At 41.7% G+C, this 26,405-nt stretch overlaps 1 protein-coding gene across 7 annotated transcripts in view; it reads right to left on the minus strand.

Moving 5' to 3' along the window:
- Positions 1-1,569: 1,569 nt before the first annotated feature.
- The window catches only part of Cfap54 (cilia and flagella associated protein 54), a 323,915-nt gene continuing 299,079 nt past the window's right edge, over positions 1,570-26,405 (minus strand). For 4 of the 7 annotated variants that reach the window (XM_052753121.1, XM_052753122.1, XM_052753119.1 and 1 more), the window contains one exon: positions 20,516-21,214. In XM_052753121.1, coding sequence (XP_052609081.1) covers positions 21,095-21,214 — 120 coding nt within the window. In that variant the 3' untranslated portion in view covers positions 20,516-21,094. Of the gene's footprint in view, positions 4,522-20,515; positions 21,215-26,405 lie in introns of those variants that run through there. The other 3 variants (XM_052753120.1, XR_008221626.1, XR_008221627.1) reach the window with 3 other exon arrangements.

Below are 26,405 nucleotides of genomic sequence, written 5' to 3' on the forward strand. Positions count from 1 at the left end.
AGAGAGAGAGAGAGAGAGAGAGAGAGAGAGAGAGAGAACAAGAACTCGGGTCCTCAAAAGAAGAAGGAACTCTACCTCCAGACTGCCTGTGTCTAGAGAGAGCTGCGCTATCCCTGCCTCTGCAGAATGTAGGCTTCACAGCGAGCTGAGCAAGTTCATCCTCATCCACCACCCCCATATATTCCGTGTGTTCTGTTGTTCTGGAGAACTCTCACTCAGACACCCTTGAGTTAGACCTGAGATTCTGAAAATGTGGGTCACAACCACACCCGGAGTCAAGTCACAGAATGTGGGGGTCCCGAGTATGTTAGGCAGCGGTGAAAGGTTCTAGATGGCCAATAAACGAAAGTTAACTCAAAATCACATGCGCAGAACCTGAGGTGTGTCTGGAGGTGCCTGTCCATGTTGCATGGCACAACCTCACTGCAGCCTCGGTCCTGAACGCACAGCACAGACTTTGTGCTGTGCATGTTATCACACCAGGTAGTGTCAACCAGTGCTGCCTGAAACACCTTGGCTTGTTTTGAGAGTATTGCATGTTCTAAGTTGTTGTGTTTTTATTGCACAAATAAAGATTTCTGCTCTGACAGAAATGTAATGGTTTAATTACAGAAAACAAAGACGATATTTTCTCCCCATCATTCCTCAGCACGTAAGTCTCAAGTTAGTATGTTTTTGAATTGTGCTGTGTTAGAATGGATGGTTTTTAAAATGGCTGTTTGAGGGCTGACTTGAGCTTCATTAAAAAAAAAAAACTGTTAAATAAATTTTGGTTTGGGATTAGGACAGAATTTCCAGCAATATCAGAAATGGGCCTAAAATTGTTTCTGCTATCCGGTACTACATCTGTATGGCAAGAGACAGTCTCAGTATTCGTGGTTAAAAAATCAAAACTGCAACTCTGAAAAATGTTGAAAATGCTCTACACTCTATCATTCAGCTAGAATTTAAAATTTTATGTAACAATAAACAAGGACATTCATCTCATTAGTACGCAAATGCTTTCATCTTCAATAAATGGCACAATTATGTATAGGTACATATATAGCAAATAAGTGTTTTAAAGTAAGTCTTTACATGATTTATTATCAATGAATGTTAACTTTACATGCCAACTACATATACATATGCAGGATCCTATACAAATGTCTTAGGTAGAAATGAGTAAAGTAGCTTAAGAAGCCTTGCCATGACACCACCCAGCATCAAACTGAAAACTGGAAGAATATCAAGTAATTCATTTTGTCTATTTCCACTATTTAGGTCTTTTTTTTTTTTTTTTTACTAAATACTCCATACAGTTAGATATATTTCTAACAAATTCTATTTAATTATTTATTAACACCTGTCAAAAAATAACAATTCCAACATTTTGAAGTTCTTTTTTTAAAGTTTTGGTTAGAACAAGTCAATAAAATTTCAGAGGGAAGGAAGGGAGTCGGGTTTTAAAGCTAGAAAGTAGCAGTAGGAAAAAAAAAAAAACAGAACCAAAGAACAAAAAGCTAATGGGTCGTTTCAAAGTTACTTCCCTTACAAGGCACGAAGAGGAGAAAAATGATTGGTTCAAATTCCACCATGTCTTTTGTATCCATGTTAAAACACAGGGACTCCATAACTCTGCTGACTGAAACCAGCTTGTATGGGGAAAATAATTCTCCTCACCCCCTTGTTTCGGCTCCTTAACAGGTCAAACAACCCGGGTGGGTTTAGTTTGTCAGCACGGAACTTCCGTACTCCTGACTCACCTTGACTTTTAGTCTGGTCTACTAGGGTCCAGCGGAAGAGCTTACTCCAAAACCCCTTTTCTGCTGTTATTACCTAGCAACCCAGCGTTAGCCTCCAGCTCTGCTTCTTGAGCCCTGTCCATAGTAACGTCAGAAAGAATTAGCATACGTGAGTTGGTAGAAAACAGTATGATTAGAGTACTTTATTAAGAATGACATCACTAATGTATGAGAGACTGCTTGTATTTTATAATACCCACCCACAGGAAGGTCACAGTCCTAGTGAGCGTTTGCAAAGATGGCTCCGTCTTCCTGGTCTACTTTCACCTCAGCCTCCGTAGTGCACATTTCTTGAAAAGTCCAGTGCAAAGAAGGGACAGGACACCTAGGCCCTTCCAATTTGCACGTGTTGAAATTGTGCCCCCAAAGATGACGGGACTAGGAAGTGGGACTTTGGAGACTAAATAGGTGATGAGGACAGAGCCCATGTAATCAGAATCAGTGTCTTTAGAAGAGCATCTAGCCGGGCGGTGGTGGCGCACGCCTTTAATCCCAGCACTCGGGAGGCAGAGCCAGGTGGATCCCTGGGAGTTCGAGGCCAGCCTGGGCTACAGAGTGAGTTCCAGGACAGGCACACACACACACACACACACACACACACACACACACACACACACACACACACACACACACACACACACACACACAAAATCTAGAATAAAGACTGAAGGGGAAGGCAGTCCCTTCCAGGTGTGTAAGGACAGAGGTCAAAGTCACCATCCATGAAACCGGTGTAGGCCTTCACTTCAGCAGGTGCGGAGTTTCCCAGCATCTTGATCCTGGACATCCCGGCCCCTTCAGCTGTGAAAGATAAATGTCTGTTGTTTATAAGCCACACAGTTGAGGCAATCTCTTATAACACTCCAGAATAAGATAAGAAATAAGAGCACACTCCAATTTGCCTTGAGACCTCCAAATATGTAATTCCCAGAGTTTACACCATTAACTTCCATCTTCATCGGGCTATTTCTTACTTCAAGACATGGTTTTAGTTTAAAAGTTGTCTTAAGCTGGGTTTCCTAGACAACAGAGCATAAGGGAAGAGATCAATGCTGATTATTTCTGGAGAGGGCAGGCATGTGAAAGCAAGAAACTGTGAAAAAAAAAATTGAATGTAGCAAGAAGGAAGTTAAATGTGTTATAGAACTGACCACCGTTGCTTCACAATGACCCTTGAAGAGACACTTTTTTTTTTCCTCCAGCATGTTAGGTATGTCAGACTTCCCAGGGTGACTGAACAAAGGATGCTTCAGAGAATCCAGTGATATCTCTTCACCCCCAGCTCTCTGACTCTTGGTTCCCATTGGTTGGTGTCTGGGAGTATGGTGTCAGCCAGCTACAAGGTTGCCTGAGGAATCCACATTTGGGGGCCCGCCACTCCGAGGACACAGGCAAATGACAGGAACAGAAATCACATGAGCCATTTACCCTTACCTCATCAGCCTCCTGCCAGGGCTCCACACCCACGAGGTGTCAGAAACATCTAGAAGTAGCAAGATGAAATGATGAGAAGCATTGAGAAAGTCAGCTTGGCTTTCTCCTCACTTCAAGCCACAGGGCATCTTTGGCATGGAGGGAAAAGAAGTTTTTGAATTGGACACAAGGTTGAAAATGTCATGTATCCTGGGCTGGCTCTTGTAATAACCGACAGTGAACCTCAGCTTCCAAGATGGGATTTATTCATATATTCAAGGTAGCAGGAAAACAGTGAGTGTCCTGGCAAGAATATATCCGTGGTAAGGAAGAATATATCTATTGCCAAGGGAGCTTGTCCAAAGGACACTGTAGTAAGGTGCCTTTTGGAGGATCTGAGAAACAGGAGAATAATGAGAAAAATTAAACACACCAACGAAATCATTTTGAAACTTTCCCTCTAAGCTGTCTGCAGATAACATTTTACTGCATTGAGAAAACACATTTGAAAATTATGCACAAGACAACACCTATTTTCTACAAGGATTTTCAGAATAGAATCTTGAAACTGTGCTGTGTCTGAGGGCAAGACAGGGCATGTTTTCTACAAGATTCAGATCCCTTTCCAATGGGAATGGAGAGCGGCATCTCTAAATGGTCTACAGTCTATGCAGCATAAACCAAGCTCAAATTTGAGATCTTCATGCCACAAAATAACTGCCAAGCTCAAATTAAAACCCCCACTTCAGGATTCAATATTCCGTGAGTTGTACCATTATGAAACGGTGAACATGGCTGCCATCCCTTCCATAAAGCAAAGATGCCTGCCACTTGCTCTCTCATGCAGTATCACAGGCCAGTGTCTTAGCTGACAGGTGCTGTAGACTCGGTGCCCCGGTGGTCCTGAACCACTTCCATTGACGCATCCTTAACCCCACTCAGCCCGGCCCTGCCTCGTCATGATGCCGAATATCCACCTTTCTTTGACTTGCCCCGTTATGTCGAGGTCACACAGAAGACAGATATTCCAGAGAGAGGGGCTTTGCCCTTTTCCTCTCTAAGCTTTTCCTTCTCCCATTTCTTCCTTTCCATGGTCTTCCTTGAGAAATCAATTTACCTTTTTACCCGGTCCTATAAAACCCATGTGGACCGCCACGCCACCTCCTGCTTGCTCAGGGCTTCCATTTACCTATGCACTACATGCTGTCTGCACTGGGCCATTTTCTCTAAAACTTCACCCTTGAGCAGCATTAAGAAATGTCAGAGGCTTTGTAATTTCAACCTTTCTCTCCGTTCTCTGATACCAATCTTGAAAATCATTCATCTGAAACAAAAGATTCAGAGATAAGGTAAAATAATCGATAAACCCTCCCCTCACCTAGTGCCTTAGGTTGGTAAAGGGGCACATTGCCCTCATCTTGGGGGCGAAGATGGGTCTCTAGGCAACCTCAGAGAGGGAAGGAATAAGTATTTGCCCACTAGATAAACCACCCTGCAGTGGACACACACATACACACACACAAACACACAGGCACACAGACACACACCATAGACACAGACACACAGAGATACACACAGAGACACAAATACACACACAGGCACATGCACACACACTGACAGACACACAGACACATAACACACAGACACATACACACAAACACACACACACACCATAGACACAGACACACAGAGATACACACACAGACACAAATACACACACAGGCACATGCACACACACTGACAGACACACAGACACACAAACACACAGACACATACACAGGCACACAGACATACACCATAGACACAGATACACAGAGATACACACAAAGGCACACAGACACGTACACACAAGCACATGCACACACAGGGACACACACACAGAAACACACACAGACACACACACACACAAACACACACACACAAGCTGATGCACACACAGAGACACACACGGACACACACACACACACACACACACACGCACTTTGGTCAGCAGATGCTACTAAAGTCCTGCAGTCAGTTTGGATTTGAAGAAACACGTTTTTGTCCTCTTCATCTCACATCTGTCACGTCAACTATGCCAGAATGCATTCAATAAAGAGCCCTATTTTAATCATTAATTAGGATACCAATATACCGGTTGCATTGTGTTCTAATGTGACTCGCACTTGTGGACTTCAAAGAGCTTGCCCAGATTTAATTAATCTTTAGCTCTGCTAATGAAAGACATCTCTTCTGCCCGGCATGAGTTTGGGTTTCTAATGTGTTCCTTAAGGTCACCTCATTTTTCTCAAAAATGTACATTTATAATTTAACACCGCAGATCTTTCACATTCCCTATTAAGCAATTATTTTGATTACTTCATTATCTTTCATTTTTTTTCCTAGACTATTTAGGTTGGTTTCTGCCTACGACCAGCCAAGTGTAATTTCGACATTCTCCCCCGCTCCCTTTATTAGTGTGATCTGCATCACCAAGGGATTCATTTTCATTTCGAAGACTGAAAACAATTTCATTATCTGATAAAAATTATCTTCTCATACACGGTAAGAAGCAATTCTCCTCATTTATGGACTCATTAGGCATTTCATCTACCCAATCCATCTTCCCAATATTTCTTTCCGGAAGTAATCATCTTGTGACTCAACTCGGGAGACTTTGGACCAGGGATTCTTGTTTGTACTTTCTCTCCCTCTTCTCTCTGCTTTCTCTTCCCAATGGAGTCGTTGCATCAACTCCCCTGTGAATCTTGGCTGTTTCCCTCTCCTCCTTCAATGTTCTGTTCCGGTTTCATCCTATTGTCTACAAGGTTAGATTGTAAACTGTAAATGTGTGTATCAGTTGCCCCTCATACATTATGAGCGTCTTTCATGGGGGGCTACAACACATGTAGGAATCTTTGACTCTTCAGGGTCCAGCACCACGTCTAGTGTAGAGTAATGCTCAAAAAAAGTGGACGCTGAAAAAATGAAGGGTTAAACACTCATGCAGACTCATTTTTATAACAACTAATCTTTGCTTGAAAATGTATTCTTTTCGAAACACAGGAAAGAACTGGGAAGCCAACCCATTGCAGTGAGAAAATAAATACGGTGTGCAAACTAAGACCAGGCTGAAGAGATGAACAGACGTGGGCACTAGGGAAGGAAGCAGTTCTAATGTTAATAGGTAGTAGCCACCTTGCTAACACACCTGCCAAGCTGCAGGGGCCCATCTGAGTAACAACAAAAACTCAAAGCGATGTCTGGAGGATTTGGATGCATCTTAAGGGCTCACGTGGGGCAAGATCCAAGTTTGAACTGGAAGATTCTCTGCTATGGGACATTGACCCACAACTGCATCATGTCACCATAGCTCCTAGGACTGACACAAACCTATGAAAAGTTTCTGGATCTGCTGTCGGACTTTTGATTGATTTCTGTTTTATTCATCCCATAGGAGGATTAAAAAAAAAAAAGAGGAATCAGACTACTTTGCTCACTTTACTACACATATCAGAAATACAAGAGTGTAGAAGAATCACAGCCCTGTGATCTTGGTATCAGTTTGATGATGTGTGATACAAGCTTGATGCAAGCTCTGATACTTGGGGCTAGATTGGTTGTTCTCAACCTGTGGGTCCTGACCCCCTGGACCCTTTCATGGGGGTTGCATAGCAGATATCCTGCATCTCAGATATTTACATTATGATTCATAATGGTAGTAATATGACAGTTATGAAGTAGCAATGAAAATAATTTTATGGTTGTGGGTCATCACAACATAAGGAACTGTGTTATAAAGGGTTGCAGCATTAGGAAGGTTGAGAACCACCTTTTGAAGGAAATGGAGTTCTTGACAAATGTGGAGCATGTTCCATTTAAAACTCTACTTGTCAGACTGGTCAGTGGTGGCACACGCCTTTAACCCCAGCACTCGGGAGGCAGAGCCAGGTGGATCTCTGTGAGTTGGAGGCCAGCCTGGGCTACAGAGCAAGATCCAGGACAGGCACCAAAACTATACAGAGAAACCTTGTCTCGAAAAACCAAAAACAAACAAACAAAAAACCTCCACTTGTCCTCTACATAGAGATGTGGGGTAGACAGATGGCTGTGGGGTTATGGGAGCTGTCTGGATTAAAGCTGAAAAGTTTGCAGTATTGCGGCATATAAGTGGCATTCAATACAATCATCCTGGGTGAGAGTATGGAGGAAAGTGTCTATAAGCCAAGAAGGAAAGCATGGCTTTTGCTTTTAACTAACCAGATAATCTTTCCAATCAGGGGTGAGGTAAAGTCAAATCTAGGCCACCACCTATCTTTGCTCCACTCTTAAAAGCAGGAAAACTTTGTGGTTTTCATTTGTTGTGAGGAAATTTCCAAAGAGTAATACTTTATAGCACACAAAATTCATGATACTCAAGTTGGTAACGTTCTGTTGGGTCACAGCTACACTTTGTGTTGATGGGTTCTCTACGGTCCCATTGGCTCCAAACTGCCAGAGTTGACTAGGTGCAAGGGGGCATTGCCCCTGAAACATTTCCTATCTGGTCTTTTGCAGAAGTGAGCTGATGTACAGTGTTCTGTGACCCTGGGAGTCTTGGGGCCTCTGTGCCCATCATTGTCTTCACGAGGGGGTAAACCAGTTATCTGAGTGCAAAGCACTGGTCAGAACAAGCTTGGGAGAAGAAAGGGTTTACTCACTTTACACCTTACAATCTATCAACCAAGGAAGCTAAAGCAGGAATTCAAGGCAGGAGCTTGAAGCAGGAATCATAGAGAGGAATGCTGTTTGCTGACTTGCTCTCCATGGCTTGCTTTCTCAAACAACTCTGGGAACACACTACCAGAGGGGGGTGCCACCCACAGGGGGATAGGCCCTCCCACATCAAGCATTAATCAAGAAAATGCGATGTACCCAGAAACAAGCCAGTCTTGATAGAGAGCCTTCTTCACAGACGACTCTGGTTTGTGTTGAGTTGACAAAACTACCCGGCACAGACATACACTCGATTTTGACTCAGACGTCCTGTCCCATAGCTCATGAAAATTCAGAACCTGTCCCATGATTTCTACGAAGTCACCAAAATAATGTCCCCATCACTCTTGACCCCCAAATATCACATGAATAATGAATGCTAATTTCACCCCCTGTCCATCACCGTCAGCTTCCTAAATATGCTTTATTAAGTAGCATTACCTGAGATCTGAGGAATCGTGGAAAGAGGTCATTCTCTCCCTGTGCAGCCTATCCTCTCAAAGCTATCTACTCTTTTCCTCTTCCCTCATCACCCCCCTACTCTTCCATTTCCAAGACAAAGAGCCTCTTTGGTAGGACACCAACCCAGGTTTTCTTGGACCCCATTCATTGTGAGACAGTCTTGGCTTTTATAACCGTGAGTTGAATGTTGAAAGATTACTTTCTGTACCAACTGAGACTTGTCACTCTCAAGTAGTTTTATCGGCCCCTCTGAAGCATCAAAATAGTCCTTATGTGGCTCAGAGGCCACATGCTCTAGTGCACATATCAAAACACTTTTTAAATCAAGGCATAATTCTCCTTGGAGGGAATCACTGGACAGATGTGTAGAAATCAAACTAGGTTGGCCCGTGAGATGGCTCAGCATTTACAAGTGGTTGCTGTGCAATCACGAGGACCAGTTTGGATCCCAGGACCATTTTAACAAGCCAGCTATCCCACATCTATGTATAATCCCAGCTCTGAGGATCACTGTGATTTTGTCTTCCATCATAGCTGAGAAAACACAAACCCCAGGTTCAGGGAGAGACTCCGGTTCAAAGGAACAGGGAGAGGGTGATAGAGGAGAATTCTCAGTGCCCTCTTCTGTCCTCTGTAACATGCAGAGGTACACACACACACACACACACACACACACACTCACACATGGACTTACACAAACAGACACAAATAAATATAATGAAAATAAATGAAATCTGCATTATTATTAATATGTCTACAGCTGCTTCCTGAGGTTCAGTGTGTGAATGGCATCCACATCTCCACCCCATTGTTTTCAATCTGTCAGTGAATACAATATCTGCTTTTTTGTTTTGTTTTGTGCTTGTTTTAAGAAAGGCTATATCTCAGGCTAGCCTGGAATGCAGTATGTATCCTAGGCTGGCCTTAAACTCATAACAATACTCCTGCTTCTGACCCCCAAGTCCTGGCCTAAGTCAGCATACTTGTCTACCATTAGTGACATGCTTGGATATAAATCTGGCGTGAGTCATCTAGGCTACTCGGCTGATTTATTTATTTCTTGCAGAGGCGATGTGGGTGCACACATGCCATGGTGCATAAGTGAGTCCGGAGGACAACTTGGTGGAGCCTATCTTCTCCTCTCACCTTTACATGGGTCCAAGGGATTTGAACTCAGGTCATTAGGCTTGAGCAGCAAGTATTTTTACCTGCACTTGAAAGAAAACTCACCATCATTATTTAGCCTCCGTGTTTCTGATGAGAAGTCAGCCTTCATTCTTATCCCTGCTTTTCTGGGTGTTTTGTAATGTGTCCTTTCTTTGGGGTTCAGATATTTTTCCTTGGTCTTCAGAAGCTCTACTGTGACTTGCATGTGTTTGATTTTCTTTTTGTCCTTCTGCAGAGTTCATTTAGAATTCCTGCATCTGAGTGTGTTTAATGTTTTAAACCCAACTTAGAAAAGGTTTTTTTTCCATTATTGTTCTAATTTATGGTTATTGCTGCATATTCAGGAAATGATTGTCATTATGGCATTTTTATATGTATATAATGGAGCTTGGTGATTCACACTGTTACTTTCTTGTTCCCTTTTCCTGTCCCCAGTGGCCCCTTCCTCTGTCCAAATAATACCACTTTCATATATTTTTAAAACCTAGATTCTACATGAAAGAAGACATGCAGTATTTGCCTTTCTGGGATTCTGTCATCTTTTAAAGTAATTTTTGTCTTCCTTTCTTTCTTTATAGGGCTTCAATTTCATGTTCTCTAGAATTTCTATGGGCTACAAAGAGAGCTCAGCCAGTAAAGTGGTCGCCACACAAGTGTGAGGACCCTCAGAACTCATGAGGAACAGTGAGATGTGGTGGTACATGAGATGTAGTGGTCCATGAGATGTCATGGTATATGGGATGTGCTGGTACATGGGATGTGCTGATACATGGGATGTGCTGGTCCATGGGATGTGTTGGTCCATGAGATGTGCTGGTCCATGGGATGTGCTGGTCCATGGGATGTGCTGGCACATGCTCATAATCCTACCATTGGGAATGTGAAGATAGACAGGTCCATGAGGTCACTAATCAGCCAGTCTAGCTTAATCAGCAAGCCTCAAGAGCCAATGAGAGACCCTGTGTAGATGGCTCCTGCAGAATGACACAAAGCTGACCTTGGGGCTACACACACACACACACAGAATGTGTGAACCTACACACAAACCAAAGAACACTCAGTGTGGTTATATAGGCTGCCATTGCTTACGATTTTTAAGAATTTTCTGTCTCTCTCTTCAAGTAGATAATTCATTTTGGTCTGTTTCAAGAGCACTGCCTCCACCCCCCTTCCCACAGTTCCTAGTTTGCTATTTAAGTTCATTCAATGATTTTTAACTTTCAGATGAAATTGTAGTCCCAGGATTTGCATTATTGGATTATTTTTCATTTCCAAATCTCTCCTGATAAAACTCAGCTTTTTTACCCATTATATCAATCTTTTCCAATAGATTTTTCACATACATCATTGTGATTTTAAAGTCTTCATATTCTAATTCTGCTGTCTGGGGCTATGGAGGAACTGTTCAATGTTTTTCCCTCGGGCTGCAGGTCATACTTTCCTTGTTACTTCTACATACAGTGTTTATTTTTTTGTTTTTGTTTTTTTAAATTTCATATTGTACAATAGGAGTATTCAGCTGCAGGAGACATACTGCTTTTCCATGAAGAGTGTTTGGGTTTGGTCTGAGCACAGAGTTGAATAACTGTCAAATCACATCCCTCTGGGTGAGGTTTGATGGTGATGGCTTCTTTTCAAGTGGTCCGTCATTCTCATTTGCAGGCCTAGCTCCTAGGTTTCAATGAAAAGCACCAGAAATTCAGGAAGTTTTCTTCACTTGCCTGGACTTGAAGACTTTGATTATCTAGAACTTTCTTTTCGGCATCTGCTGACCTCTCTTCCCAATTCTTGCAGCCATCACCTATCACTGGGCTCCCTGTAGTCTCAGCTGGTGACAGCAGGTGACACTGTGGTAGATAACTGATCATTTGAGGACCATTTGTGCACTGGTAGGGGCAATTCCAGGCTGTCCTTTGGTGGGTAAACTCCTTCTCCAACAGACCTGAACCCTCCATCCAGCCACTTCCCTTCTCTTCCTGATTCTCTCCCCTTTGTACAATCATATTCCACGTAATGACGCTCTGTTCAATCACATACCACAACAACCCCATAAGATAATGATGGAGCTGCAAAGTTCCTATTGCTGAGTGATACAGGAGCCATTCTAACCTGATGATGCTACACATTACTCCTGTGTTTAATGAGGAAATGGTGTGAACATACCCACGGCACTGCTGGTTATGTGAGAGGAGACCATATCCCATTATAAGTCCTACGTGTACGGTCGGATGCAACATCCAGGCTTGTGTAAATACGCCCTGTAATGCTGAGGTCATAATGAAATTGCTTAATGATGCATTGCTCTGAATTCACCCCCATCATTAAGCAGCACGCAACGACATCATGAGACCAAGAGGAACCCTGAGAGAGACAGCTGCTAAAAGTGGATCTCACTTAGTTTTGTTCCCAGATTTCAAGGATCGTGTTCCCTCCAAGCGCTCTCTATTTCCAGTCATTCCCCCTCGGTGGCTTCAAACCATTATTTTAATTCTGATTTTATAATTGCTTGCACTGTTTTATGGTCCAGAGTTCAGAGGTGTTGCTGGCAGATGGGAGTTCCATAAAATCCACTCTGCTATTAGCAGAACTGAACTCTTCACATTACTGAAAGAAAAAAAGAAAGAAAGCAAAGCAAAACAAAACCCTTTGCTTTCTCTTGGCAGAACTGGGCATCCCTGAAAGGTGTACAGCAAGTGTGGGTGAGGATACAAGAGTAAGAGAGATAACTGTTGGTGAGCATCCAACACACCAGACACAGTCGTTCCAGGTGCTTTATCCCACACTTAGATGACAGAGCTGCTTTATCCCACACTTAGATGACAGAGCTGGAGTACAGAGAAGTTAAAAAAAAACCTTGGCCACCAGTCAGGGAGTTGACTCAGCTCATCAAGTGCTTGCTACGCAATCCAACTTGAGATCCCCAACACATATATACAAACCCAGGTGGCAGTGTATGGCTGCCACCCAAGTGCCAGGCAAGCAGAGGAAGGCAGAGCCTGGAAACTCCCTGGCCAAGGTTCAGGGAGAGACTGTTTTCAAAAAATAAGGCGGAGAACAACTGAGAAAGACACCCGTTGTCTACCCCTAGCCTCCACATGCATGCCTATACATTTGTATACACACACACACACACACACACACACACACACACACACACACACACACACACACACTCAGCTCATCCACGTGGCAAATAGGGAATCTGCAACTCTAATCCCAACCATCTGGTGTCAGAGCAGGTCTCTTACCCACCATCCCATGCTGCTGATTTAGTGTTGAATGCTTATTTCTCCCGAAAGCACTTAAAATATTTTAGTTTTATTTATGTGAATGTTTGTATGCGTGTGGGTATCTACCGATACCAGAAGAGGGCAGAAGGTATGAGATCCTCTGGAACTGGAGTTCCAGGCAGTTGTGAGCCACGTGACAGGGGTGCTGGGAATCAAATTCCATTTCCCTGGCAGCACTATTGTGCCATCTCTCCAGGCCCATGCTTCTTGAAGGCAATGGCTCAGAGTGAATATAAACATGTAATTGAGAACTGAACTGAATGGTCCATCTGTGGCTCTTTTAAATATGTGTATTTGTTATGCTATCAAAATGAGACCAGCTAAAAATATTTTCATGTCAGAAGAAAAATTACTTTCCCCCAATCAGAAATCCTAAGTGGGAAGCAGACTAGAAGAGTATTTCTACTTCCATGCTGCATCTGCAGAACCATCTCTTTCTCTCTTTCTCTGCCTCGGATTTTGACCCAGGGTGCCTCAAGCAGAACTCAGGGTTCTGGGATACCTGAATTGCTGCAGCGTACATCCTGAATCCAGGGCCAAGACTAATCCCACTTACCCTGAGCAGCTCAAAACACTGGCCTTTGAAGTCTTGCAAAATATCCGTCCCATGTGCTTCTCCCCACCAACCCCAACACATTTGAAAAGTATTTTAACCAGTGAAACTGCTCTCAATCAAAGGCCACATTGAAGTATTTTTCCCTCATAGGAAATGCAACTTCTTTTAGGATCAATAAGCACATATTCCTTCCGACAGCCCTCCCTTGTTGCATGCCTCCTGATGTAAATTCTTTAATCAGAAGCGGATATTATTTTACAACATTAAAATGCATCCATCTTTTAGAAATGAGTCTGAAACCTTCTAACTGACCTTGGAAAAGTGCCCCCCCATTTTGCTGTAGGCCATGGTTAAAGATGTATTTATTTATGGTATGATCTTGTGAGGACTCACAAGACATCCTTTCGGGGGATCAGTGCTGGAATTCAGAATTCTCCTGTGGGCTCTAAGGTATTGTCTGTTCCCCCACACAATGCCATCGATCTTGCGAGTGATGAATTTGCCTGTTAACACAAGCTACGGGATCACCTATGGCCTGACCTGTGCCAACCCTTAGTGAAGGCCAAGCAAATGACGTCATCAATCAATCAATCAGTCAGTCAATAAAGCATGGAGTTCTCAGCTCACCCAGCTCGCATGACTTCCCTACCCTGATTAGTCTTTATGTCTTACGTTTCTTTTCTGATCTAAACCAATCTTATCCTTGTATTGAATTCACACTTCTAAGGTCCTTTATATCCCCTTTTCAACAAATCTGAATATAAATAACAAAATGACGTGGATTCCATTGCCGTAGTGTTAAAAATAAGATACATGGAGCTACAAAGAAGGCTTGAGACCCTGAGGAAAAACTCAACCAAATACTCTGTTGAGGGATCTTTGAAATCAAGAAAAACGATGAAGATACAAATGAAACAAAATGAGGAGAGAGGGGCTGGTGAAATGGGCCAGCAGTTAAGAGAGTTCCTGTTCTATCAGAGGACCAGGCTTTGGATCCCAGCACCTACATCAGCCGGCTCATAAGCCCCTGCAACTCCAGCACCAAGGCATCTGGCACCCCTTTTGGGGCTCCATGCTGTGCGCCAGTTTACTCTAAGATTGACACCTTCCATCCCGCATGGAAGCTCCTTCAGCAGGAAGGTAAATAACTCCAAATAGCTTCAGGAAGTCCACGGAAATGACAAGCTCCACCAGGCCACTCTCTGCCAGAGTAAGCTGAGCTAAGCTGCCAAGAAGACTCTGAGACCAGACTAGCTGCCTGGAAGAAGCAGAAACCAGGCGAAATGCCTGGGAGATATCTACTCTAGAGTCACTTGGAAGGGACATTCTCCAACATACTGAGCTGCCTGCAGGCTGTGCAGTGAGCTCTGGGTTTCCCAGCTTTTGGGAGCTGTCACCCATGCTGGGGTGGGCTTTGGTGATGCACCTGTCCGTGAGTCATTTCTGCTCCTGTAAGTGACCCCAATAAACCTCACTGGTTCACCAAAATGGACTTTGGAGTTACCCACACTTTGGTCTGTTGCGGGTTCTCTATCTGGGTTAAATAGATATGTGTGTTGTGTTTCTCCAGGAAAAGTTTTGTCATACGACACATGACCACCTGAGCACACATGTGCACACATGTGCACACATGTGCACACACACACACACACACAAATAAAACAAAATACAATAAATCTTTTTTTAAAAGTGATCAAACATCCTGAAGAGGTAATGAAAGTAGAAAATAATGCACTCTGCCAAAATAAAAGCAAAGCAAAGCAAACCATACAACTGCAGCAGTCAGAGGAATGCAACTGTAACATTGATGAGGGAGGGAGGGACCTCTGTACAAAGAGGAGACAAAATTCAGCTACTTCCCTGGGCTCTGCCTATCTTGCTCCCTGAGCATAAGGAGGGAGTAGATATCAGAGTCAGCATGTGCAGAATTGAATGCATATGACTAGAGCTTATGTGTGTTTCATGGAGTTTAGGGAAGATGTGGTAGAGACATTGCGGAATGAGAGATGCCTGGGCCAACATACTGGGGCCATTATACGTGAGCTTTGGAAAAAAATTTAACACATTCAAAAGGCTATCTATCTATCTATCTATTATCTATCTCTCTCTCATATACATATACAAAATCTCTCTCATGTATAGACCTATCTCCCTATGCTTGTATCACACACAAAACACTGTTTTGAAATGACCAAATCAAGTTAATAAACGTTTATATTCACATAAATATTTTGTGGTGAGGACACTTAAAATCTACCCAATCTTTTTCAGAACTACATGTATTGTGGTTAACTGAAGACACAATTTTGTATGATAGATTCAATTGAACTTAGAGGGAACACACAGGGAATTTCTAGAATGATAGCTTAAAAAGGAAGAAACTGTGACTACAGAGTCTGGCAGGTTGTAGATTGTGTTTTTCCTCTGGCAAAACAACACCCAAGCATAATAGCGTCTGCTCCCAGTACATGCCATACTATTCCTTATACAGTGAGTTCAACTCTGTGAAAGTCCCCATGTAAGTGAGGCCTGTGGTATTCTCCCTATGGCTGGCTTATTTCATTTAACATGTTGTCTTCCTACTTCATCCATGAAGTCACAGTGACAAGTCCCCCCACCCCACCTTTTTTTTAAATTGAGTAGTAATCTATCGTGATTTGGGGTTTTTCTTTATTCATTCATCAGATGATGGACACTTGTTTTTACACCCTGAGACTTTGAAATGAACATGGGAGTGAGATGCCTTTTTAATATACTGCTTCTAGTTCCTTTGGTTATATCTACAGGAATGGGATTGTGGATCAAATGTTACCGAAGACAGGAGCAGCCTAGCTGCCATTCACTGTATGCATGGTCCCTGGAATGCAATGAGTGTTTGAAAACTTTTTTTTAATGAACAAGAGTCGAGGAAGACATTTGCCTAGGTAGCAAAATTCACAGATAGTGAATTAAAGCTATCAAATAAAAAAAATTTCAAATGAACAAACACATGTTTGTATGAAGGAGCTAAGCTTATCAGGGAGACGTGAACATATCTCAGGGAGATTAAATGACCTGCCTCTAAAGGACAAAATTAAGATCTGATTCTTGGCTTTCTGTGGATCATTACCACTTTATTACTAGGGAGAACAACCCTGGACAATTCCTTTGGACCTAATTACATCTTCATTATTTTATGGCATTTCATCCAAACCACCAGATCTAAACACCCCCAACTTGAGCATTTTCCCAGCCAATAGGCTCTGAAAAAGCCCATCTATGTTACATTTAGGGAATACAGAAGGTTGCCTTGAATCTTGGGTGTGATCATTGTTTGAACATTGTTTATCTTTGTCTATTAGTAAAATACTTAGACATATTTGATGAAATATGTTTAAATATTAACCTTGGTTATTACGTACTGGTGGACTTCTGGGTAACTTTTTTTTTTCCTTCTACCTTTCAACATTTTACAAATTCCATTAGTTTTGAATTGCATTTTATAATGGTGAGAAATCAGTCCAAGAAATTCTTGTGACTCTTGAGAGAGAATTGAATTAGGAAAGTAAGGAGACTAGAAATCCTAGAGTATTCAGAAATCTCTTGAGTTTCCACCATGTAGATGATTTAAAGGGAGGCTTTAAAGCTGTATGTATTAGAGCAGGCTCTGGTTCCAGATCCGTTCATTCTGAGCTGTTGAACACAAAATAGATAAAGGTGATCTGAAGTGTCAGGGGGCAGCAAGAGCAATTCATTTGCAATTGCAATTAATTCTGTCTGGTCTCTGAAGTTCCAACTGAAAATGTACTTGTAATAAAACTCCTGTGCCTCTTAATCCAGCTTTCCCACTAAAGCCCCCCTCTTTATCATGCATGCGTTTATGACAAAAAATGGGTTGTCATGGAAATTTTAGTGTCAAAATTGAAACTCATAAGCAAGTCATTACTGAAGAGAAAGTAAAAACAGAAAATGAGTCTTTATTAAAGAGAAAGTTCTTTATATATATTTAAAACATTGGAAATATGAATGGCAGATGGGCTTTACATGTGAACTAATTTTATACAGCAGGCAGTCATGGAAAAGGATCCACACAGATTTAATTTTGGGAAGTCAAATAATTTAAAGTATAACAAGGGGACTTATAACTGATAGGAACTATGTAGGGATTCTGCTTCTACTGAATTAAACATTTATTAAGGCTCTACTACTTTATATTAAAAATTAATGTCTTCATAGATTGATTTTCTAAAAGTGGGCACATGGATATAATTTAACACGAGTTTTCAAATGATTTTTAGTTGCCATTAAAATCCAAATTGAATGGAACCAGATCTGGGAACCTCTGAGTCGTAGCCATGTACGCGACCGGAATCACAGCTCTCATACAGTTGTTGACGGGTATGTAAGCCTAAAACTGCACAAAGCTTGCCAACCAAGAAGAAGCCGAAAGAGAGAGAGGGGTTTGTTTTTCATTTATGAAACAGATGCCTGCAAAAACCTGAGAGACTTATATAACAAATATTTGGCTTAAGAAAGAAAATTAGAAATACAAGTGAAACCTCTTGAGGATTCTCCCTGATGCTCATTTTCCCTTCTTCATCCAAGAGATGACCACAGCTGGAATCTGCTGCCAACCATTCATTTGCTTTTAAAAACTTAGTATGTGTGTGTGTTATGATTCCATAAATACTATGTCATGATACTTGCCTTTAACTGTTGTATAATTTGCCACCCCTAACCTATAGGTCTGTCACAAGACTTCAACTTACTTTTGGGGTGACTGTGGGTTGATACTCATCTCCGCAATTCAGTTTCACATTCTTTACTCAGGCATCTACAATGTCAGCATCACACTCTTGCATAGGTGCCCCACGTGCAGTGAGCCACACAACAGCACTCAAGCATCCAAATGGATGGCGGGTAAACAAGTTATACCTCAGTTCCTTGGAGGAATAAGCCAGGTAGGGGAACACACTTGTCTTCTATTACATACACCTCAGCTGCTGGCTGTGGCTCCCCTTTCCAAGCTCCCTCCCCCGATTTTGAATTTATTTCTTTCTTTCCCTTTGCTTCATGCTGTCTCTGTTATAATTAAAACACGTGGAAAACATCACAGGTGTCTGCTGGCATGCATTTACAGATACGGTAGATGGTTTTTAAAAGATAAACGCTGTTGCAAAAATTGTCATTTGGTCTTGAAAAAAAACTTACAAGACATTTCTGGAAATAAACACATTGTTCATCCTTGTAGATTTTGATGTTTGTTTGTTTGCTTGTTTGTTTGTTTATTTATGCTTCAGCCCACTTCATCATTTCCTCACAGGCTGTTCCAGATTTAACTAGGGAGTGTCACTCTTATTTTAGAAGATACGGGAATTTCTAGAATGATAGCTTAAAATGGGGAAACCGTGAGTACAGGGTCTGGTGCATTGCAGATAGTGTTTTTCTCAGGCAAAACAACACCCAAGCATAATAGCATCTGTAAACAACAGAGAAGGATGGAGCAGCTTTTCAAACACACTGAAATGCGACGTTAGCTGCAATCGTTGGAAAGGACCTGGCTTCTTCTTAGCAAGTCAGCACACGGGCATGGACAACATTCTCTCTGATCATCTCCATGTGTCTTAGAGCATCCATCCATTCAGGTCTACAGATCACTTTTTTTAAAAAAAAATCTATTCCTAAAGCAGATGATAGGTCGTCTAGTCTTAGCTTGAGGCTCAGCTATGGCTCACTTTCTCTTGACTTACGAATTTCCCTGAGCCTTGGATTAGGGGCAAAAGTAGAAACTACCCAATTTGCACTAAGGAGCTCAGACTCTCCAGGCAGGATTTAAATCCTGGCTGCAACTGTGAATGGCCCTGGTCACTGAGCAGGTGACATAACTGCTTTAGACTTCTGTTTCCTTTGCTGTAACATGGGGTCAGTAAACCACGTGCATTGTGGTAGTAGTTTGTGTGAAGACAGAGGGACATAATTCATGTACAGTAATAACTAACACAGCATGGTAATGGTTCAGAAAGGGTAGGCAACAATGAAATTGATAATGGTGATGGAGGTCTTGGTGACATCTTGGACTCCCTCTTTCTTATAGCTCCATATGTCACTTTGCCTGGATCGCAAGCATTTCTCCATCCGGCCATTCATTCAGCAAATATTATAGGCCTCTGTGGAGCACCAGACATTGTACTATGGTTTTTTAAAAAGTGTATGAAAGTATATTCGTTAATATTTATAAAAAAAATGAGTGTCAAACCAGTAAAATCTTAATAGTGAAGGATGAAAGATAACCATATTGCATTTAGGGAAATTAACAAGAGGGTGAAGTGAATGGCCCTACTTGCTTACCATAGTATGTGTTATGTGTTAAATACGTAGCTACTATGCTGGCCTTACTTGGCCCTTGGATGCCAACCTTTATGTAATGTTAAACTTCCTGTATTGAGAAATGTAAACTGGCTCTTTATCACAGTAGAGACATTCATAAATCCCCATCCTCCACCAAAGGACATGGAATAGCCTTCACCATCCAAATGGCTTCTCTGCTGGAGCCAAATTTCATGGGAGGATGTACTCATCATGTAGAGCCTTTCCCTCTCCGCTCACTGGTCATTTCTCCTTTCATTGTGGCATGGTTCCCTGTTGATTTTCTTGCCTTTCATGGAGTTATTCTATTAGATCTTTTATGTGTACCTTTCTTGGTAGCCAAGCTGTCACTCACTCTGTTCTTTGCTTTTTCTCTCTCTTGGTCTTCTAGTTAGGAACTTGTCTCTCCTCTCCTGATCCACCCCTAACAGTTTTCTACCATTTAGTGATTCAGCTGCAAGTCTTTATTCTAGTTCATCTTAGAGTGAACATCCTTTTGCATCAAAACTCGACACACCCCATATAGGTAGTAGTCAGGTCCTTCACAAATGCACCATAGGCACTCTCATACCTCTGTTCTTCCCCAGTGTTCCTACTGCTAGCAAAATTATAGTAAAGTTTCAAATGCCCATTTTTTCTTATCTTTGACTTCCTTGCTAAAAGCTTTGTTTCCATTATATAATGTCATAGACCAGTCTGAGTTCAGTTGTTCCCAAACGTTGGAACCTTATGTGTGTGTAGAATTTGAAGCTTGAGTACAAACATAAATTTGCACATTAATTTTATTTAGTGATTAGTTTATTTCATGAGGATCCATTCATGTGTCAGAGCTCAGGAAGGGTTAGGGAATGGCATTGTTGGATTGCTAGATGAACAGTCAAAATGTCTGGTGCTCTTCCAGTTTATGAGGCAAATGACACTCCATGGTCTCCCACTTCGTCGGGCCTGAGCTAAGCACCTTAACTACTTCACTTATTTTACTACATAACAGCAGTCTTATGAGATAGACACTAATATCCCCACTCTAAAAATGAAGGTGCAAAAGCTGAAGAATTGAGGCTAACTCTTTAAAGGTACAAAGCAAGCAGGAGGTGAAGTTGCTACCCAGACCCAGGTCCCCAGAATTCCAAAGCTGGTGCAATAAAGTTCCATGCTGAGATGCCCTTCAGAAGCATATAACATGCAAGGTCGAAATTTTTTTCCCAAGCCAAATAAACTTCTCAAGTTCAACATAACAGAAAATATTAGTATTTATGAGATTAAAAAAATTAGAAATTTCATTCAAACAAACAAAAAAATCAGTAACAATTAAATTCCCCTTACAGTTATCCTGTAAAGGGTGTTCAGGGAATAATTGACACCACCCAGTTGAAAAGGCTTCCTACTGACACGATACAACCATTTGCAAGATCAAAAAGTCTCTCAAGATTGAATATAGCAGGCAGGGAGACATCAAAGGGAACCTGAGGAAAAAACACAAAAGTTATGTGAGAAGCGTTGTTTCAAACCACTGACTGGAGTAAGCTTCGTACAACAGTGTTATAGAAAGCGGGGTAAATACACATGTTTATGATAAGGCTCAAAGCGTCTCCACGTTGGTGATATGCCATTTTATATTGTGCTGTGTGATATATATTTATCACATACTTCTAAAAGCGAGGGCTATTTGCGTTGATACTATTCTTGCACAGGACTTTTGGACACGTCCTTCATGAGAATTGATTGACCCACTGAAAAAAACCTCTCATTCTTCCTTTGAGCCTGAGTCCTGCCACAGGCACGAGGAAAGTGTGAAAACACTAGGTTCGAGATCACTCCATCTTCAAGAGGCTCCAAGTTGCTATGACCAAGAGCTGGAGGAGCCAAAGTCACCCTAAGCAGACTAACGCGTCTGTGGTTATAGGAGAACGAAGAAAATAGTTGCTAGGAGATGAATGTATCCTGGAACCTACTGCATGAGGGTCTGTGTTAGATATTTGGGGTAGTGAATATAAATAACATGAATAATGGCCACAGTGAAGTCAGTGTTGAGGGTCTGAATCCTGGTAAGACATTAGAAGACAAGTTTTATTCATTTTTGAGTCCTTATTAAATTCATTCATCTATTGAGTCCCAAGAAAGCATGATGAACCGAAAGGTGGAAGACGATGTTTGCTTTTTCTTTACTTCATTAAAAAATTTAAAAGTATTCTAGTGGTTTCTAGAACTTCAGACAATAAAACGATTTATTATTGTGATAAATACCATGATAAAAAACAATTTGGGGTAGGAGGTGCTTCTTTGGCTTACACATCTCTATCAAGGAAGCCAAGGCAGGAACTCAAGCAGGACAGGAACCTGGGACTGAGGACTAAAGCAGAGCCATGAAGGAATGATGCTCACTGGCTTGTTCAGTTTGCTTTCTTATACGATCAAGGACCACTGCCCAAGGATGGCACTGCCCATGGTGGTCTGGGCTCTTCCAGATTTACATCAATCAAGAAAATGCCCCACGGAGTTGCCTACAGGCAAATCTAATGGGGGCATTTTCTCAATTGAGGTTCCCTCTTTTCACATGACTCTATCTTGTGTCAAATTCACACACACACACACACACACACACACACACACACACACACACACACACACACACACAGCTTCCTTAATCATTATGCAATCAATATTCTAGCTTGAGAAAAATTTTCTGACTGGATGTGGGGGTTTGAATGCTTGGTCATTAGGGAGTGGCACTCCTTGAGAGAGATTAGGAGGTGTGGCCTTGTTGAGGTAGCTGTGATCTTATTGGAGGAAGTGTGTCACTGGGGGTAGGCTTTGGGATTTCAGAAGTTCAAGCCAGGCCCAGTGTCCTCTCTTTTCCTACTGCCTTCAGATTGAGATGTAGATCTCTCAGCTCCTTCTCCAGCACCACGTCTGCCTGTGGGCCGCCATGCTTCCTACCATGATGACAGTGGACTAAACAAGCCAGTCCCAATTAAATTCTTTCTTTTTTATAAGAGTTGCCATGATCATGGTGTCTCTTCATAGCAATAGAACACTACAATAGAAATGAATTTCTTTTTAAGTAGACATTGAATTTCCTTTTAAATAATGATATTTCCAGTATATGCCTATTCAATTATTATGCACATGTGTGTTAATGTATGTACAAGTGCACATGTGAGTATGTCACACATGTGGAGACATAGAGAGGTTGGTCTCTAGTAACATTCCTGTGGAACCATCCACCTTGTTTTTTGAGATGGGTTCTCTCATTGGTGTGGGACTCATGAATTAGGCTGGGCTGCCTGTCAGCAAGCCCAGGGATCTGCCTGTCTCTGCCTCCCCAGTGCTGGAAATACAGATCTGTGCCACTGTGCTCAGCATTGCCCCACATGGGTTCTGGGAATTGAACTCTGACCCTTACGCTTGCCTTTACTGGCTAAGATATCTATCCCCAGTCCTTGTGCCCAATTTAATAATCCTTACAGATGACATTCAAAGTAGAATATGAAGAAATACTAATTAGCATTAAGATATTTGTACTGCCTTTTGTTAATATCTCTCCTTTACTATCAACTCCTTTTCAGGTTAAATATGGGAATAGTTTTTAAAAACAAAGTGGCCACATTAGTTTAACATTACAGTTACCTTGGTGGCCAAATACAGATACTATACTTTGACTTCTGTCCCTTGTCACTGAGACTCTGAGAACAAGGGGCCATGTGTCACAGGAGGAGGGATAATTGCTGAGTTTATTTATGGGGGCCACAGGTGACACCTTCATGTCACAAGGAAAGGATGGAAGCAGCTGTCACCCCCGGAGTCCTCAGTCCTCATTTGTGATCAGGAGGAACAAATTACTCTAAAGTGACAGATCTCTTTTTGGTGTCCACTCCCCACCATTCCAGCCACAAGGGGAATTTTGAGCCTTTCCGTATACAGTCAAGAACTACTTCAAATTCTGCTTCTTGGTATCATGTTAAGACATATTGTTCCATATTTCCCTACTGCTGAATAAAATGGTTAAGGTAAACTTCTGACTGAGCTATTAACATGTAAAGTACATGGTGTGTTATTGGTGAAATTATTAAGGCCACTCCATGTAGCTAAAAGGGAGGTTTATTTTGTGGGGTAACTTACAAGTGAAGGGATAGGTTGCAGGGTCTGGGAAAGGTGTAGCGCAGTCCGGCGGTGTTCTCTGGAGAACTCTGCTCAGTCTACCTCCAGCATCCTGGGTCCAGGAACCAAGAGGGCCAGCCCATCTGGATCTCCAGTCTTCAGGGTCCTCGCTTGGCCCTGCCTTGTAGGCGTGACAATTACTGAAGCCTAAATGGGGGTTGGAACTTCCAGATCAAAGCTGGAATGGCTACCCACTACAGTGTGTGTGTGTGTGTGTGTGTGTGTGTGTGTGTGTGTGTGTGTGTGTGTGTGTGTGAATATGTGGATGCAACCATTGCCCAGATTAACAAACAGACATACACATAAGCCAGGTGTGGTGATACACACCTATAATCCCTGAAGTTGGGAGGTGAAAGTAGGAGGGTCAATAATTCAAGGTCAACCTGATGTAGTCCAAGTCTACATAGTGAGTTCAAGGCCAGCTTGGTTCACAAGATAGCCTGTCTCATATATATACATATGCATATGTATCATTTATATATTATATATGTAAATATAATATATACATATCATATATATATATAAATAGACATACCAATGACAATGAGGTTTGCTGGGTCATTAGATATGCACATATTTTACTATAAGCACTTCTAACAAATTGCTTTCAAATTTTACTTTCTATAAGTCACATATAAGCTTTTCATATATATACATATATATATACATATATATACTCCATATATTCACATATGTTGAAATTTCTATTTGAGATTTCAGTCATCCTGGTGAGTTTCGTAGGTGCCCAAAGGCCTCTCTCTGTTCTTACTGCCATGTCCCTGACAACTGGTAATGCCCCACCTTGAAACCCTGCAGGCCCCCTTGTGAAAGCGCATGGCTTTGCTCAGCTTGTACTGAGCAGCAGATTTCTCCTTTATTTTTACAGGAATTTTAATGCAGTCTAAAAACCCATCCTTATTAGGCATATATGAATATTACCCTCCACTTCTAGGCTTTGCATTTACTCACTTAATGACATCCTAATTGAATAGCCCAGTTTTCATTCTCTGTCTTACGAACAGTACTTTTAAAAATGTGGGGTCTATTTATAAAGTTTTGTACTCTCAAAATCATGTCAATAATTCTACCTCCTGCCCACTTTCTGAGGCAGGGTTTCCTGTATCCCAGTCTGTCCTTGAGCTTAGATAGTTGTGGATGACCTTGAACTTCTGATTCTCCTACCTCCACCCAACCAGAGCTGGGATTACAGGCATGTATCAGCACACTTGGTGTATACGGTGCTGGAGCTGGGACCCAGGGCTTCATGCATGGTAAGCAAGTACTCTACCAACTGAGCTACATCCCCATCCCAGTGTAGCTTGGCACGCGGCTTATTGTAATGCCAACCCTTGAGAGACTGAGGCAGGAGAACTGCTCCCAAATTCAAGGCCAGTATTGGCTATAGAATGAGACCATGTCTCAAAATAAAGCAACAAAAGGAGGGTATATTATTTTTAAAAATAGCTGTGAATTTTCTCAATCTGGTTTTTAAATAGCTACTCTGTAACATCTTCTTGTACTCTCAGGCACCATGTCAATCATCTTCTCCTTGGCTCCCTCAGGTACAATGTCAGTTACCTTTTCTTTGATTCTAAATGTTCAACACTGAAGGAAGCAGGTGGGAAAAATTCCCCTCATGCTTCTTCTGGCACTGTAATTTTGAATTAAGTTTGGAGATATGGGTGATGGAATGGCTTCCTTTCAAAAAACCTTAAAATACAGCACAAGACCCACAGGGAAAAGATTTTAATAATCCCAAAGTAAGAAAGAAACTTCACATCTCACATGTAAGATTCTCTACCACATTTCCTTCCTGTTAATATATCACCTCTCTTTGAAGTTACTGATTGATTGGGATTTTTTCTAAACTGGGGAAAACATGCATCTTGGAAGATGGATGTGATACTGTGACACTCGCTTACTTAGGAATCAATATTGTGAATGACAGGTGGCCATCTAATGAAAGTTCTGGATGAGAAATAACTAGATATGTTTGGTTTTCCGCTTCCTAATTTAAGTACATCTCATGCCAGCAACAAGAGTACCATTCCTCCCATCCTGACAGAGACAGCACACACTTCCTCAAAGCAGACAGGGCCTTCGAACAATTTCCCACATCTGTGGGAAATCCCACACTTTTCTGAGAATGAAATTATCTTTTTATCACTCTAATTTTTGTGTTAATCAAACTTTAAATATGACAGAAGAGTATTTTTAATATAATAGGGGATCAAACAGTCATACTGGCGGGATGGTAGAAATCTTTTAATATTAAACTTTAATGAAATAATGTTATTGCAAGAGGAATTTTGGATAGAACAAGAAAACTGGATATTAAAAGTCAAGGTGTAGAAAAAAAAAAACATGTGCAAGGAGTTGACTCAAATGGCGTATTGTCTAAGAACAGAAGGACAGATTTTTCTTCAACCATGTTCATCACCATCACTGTGCTACACCTTCACCCCATGAACAGTTATTGATTTAAACAAGCAGGCT

The sequence above is a fragment of the Peromyscus californicus genome, unplaced genomic scaffold (genome assembly GCF_007827085.1).
Source record: "Peromyscus californicus insignis strain IS unplaced genomic scaffold, ASM782708v3 Scaffold_24__1_contigs__length_46423439, whole genome shotgun sequence".
Taxonomy (NCBI): Eukaryota; Metazoa; Chordata; class Mammalia; order Rodentia; family Cricetidae; genus Peromyscus; species Peromyscus californicus.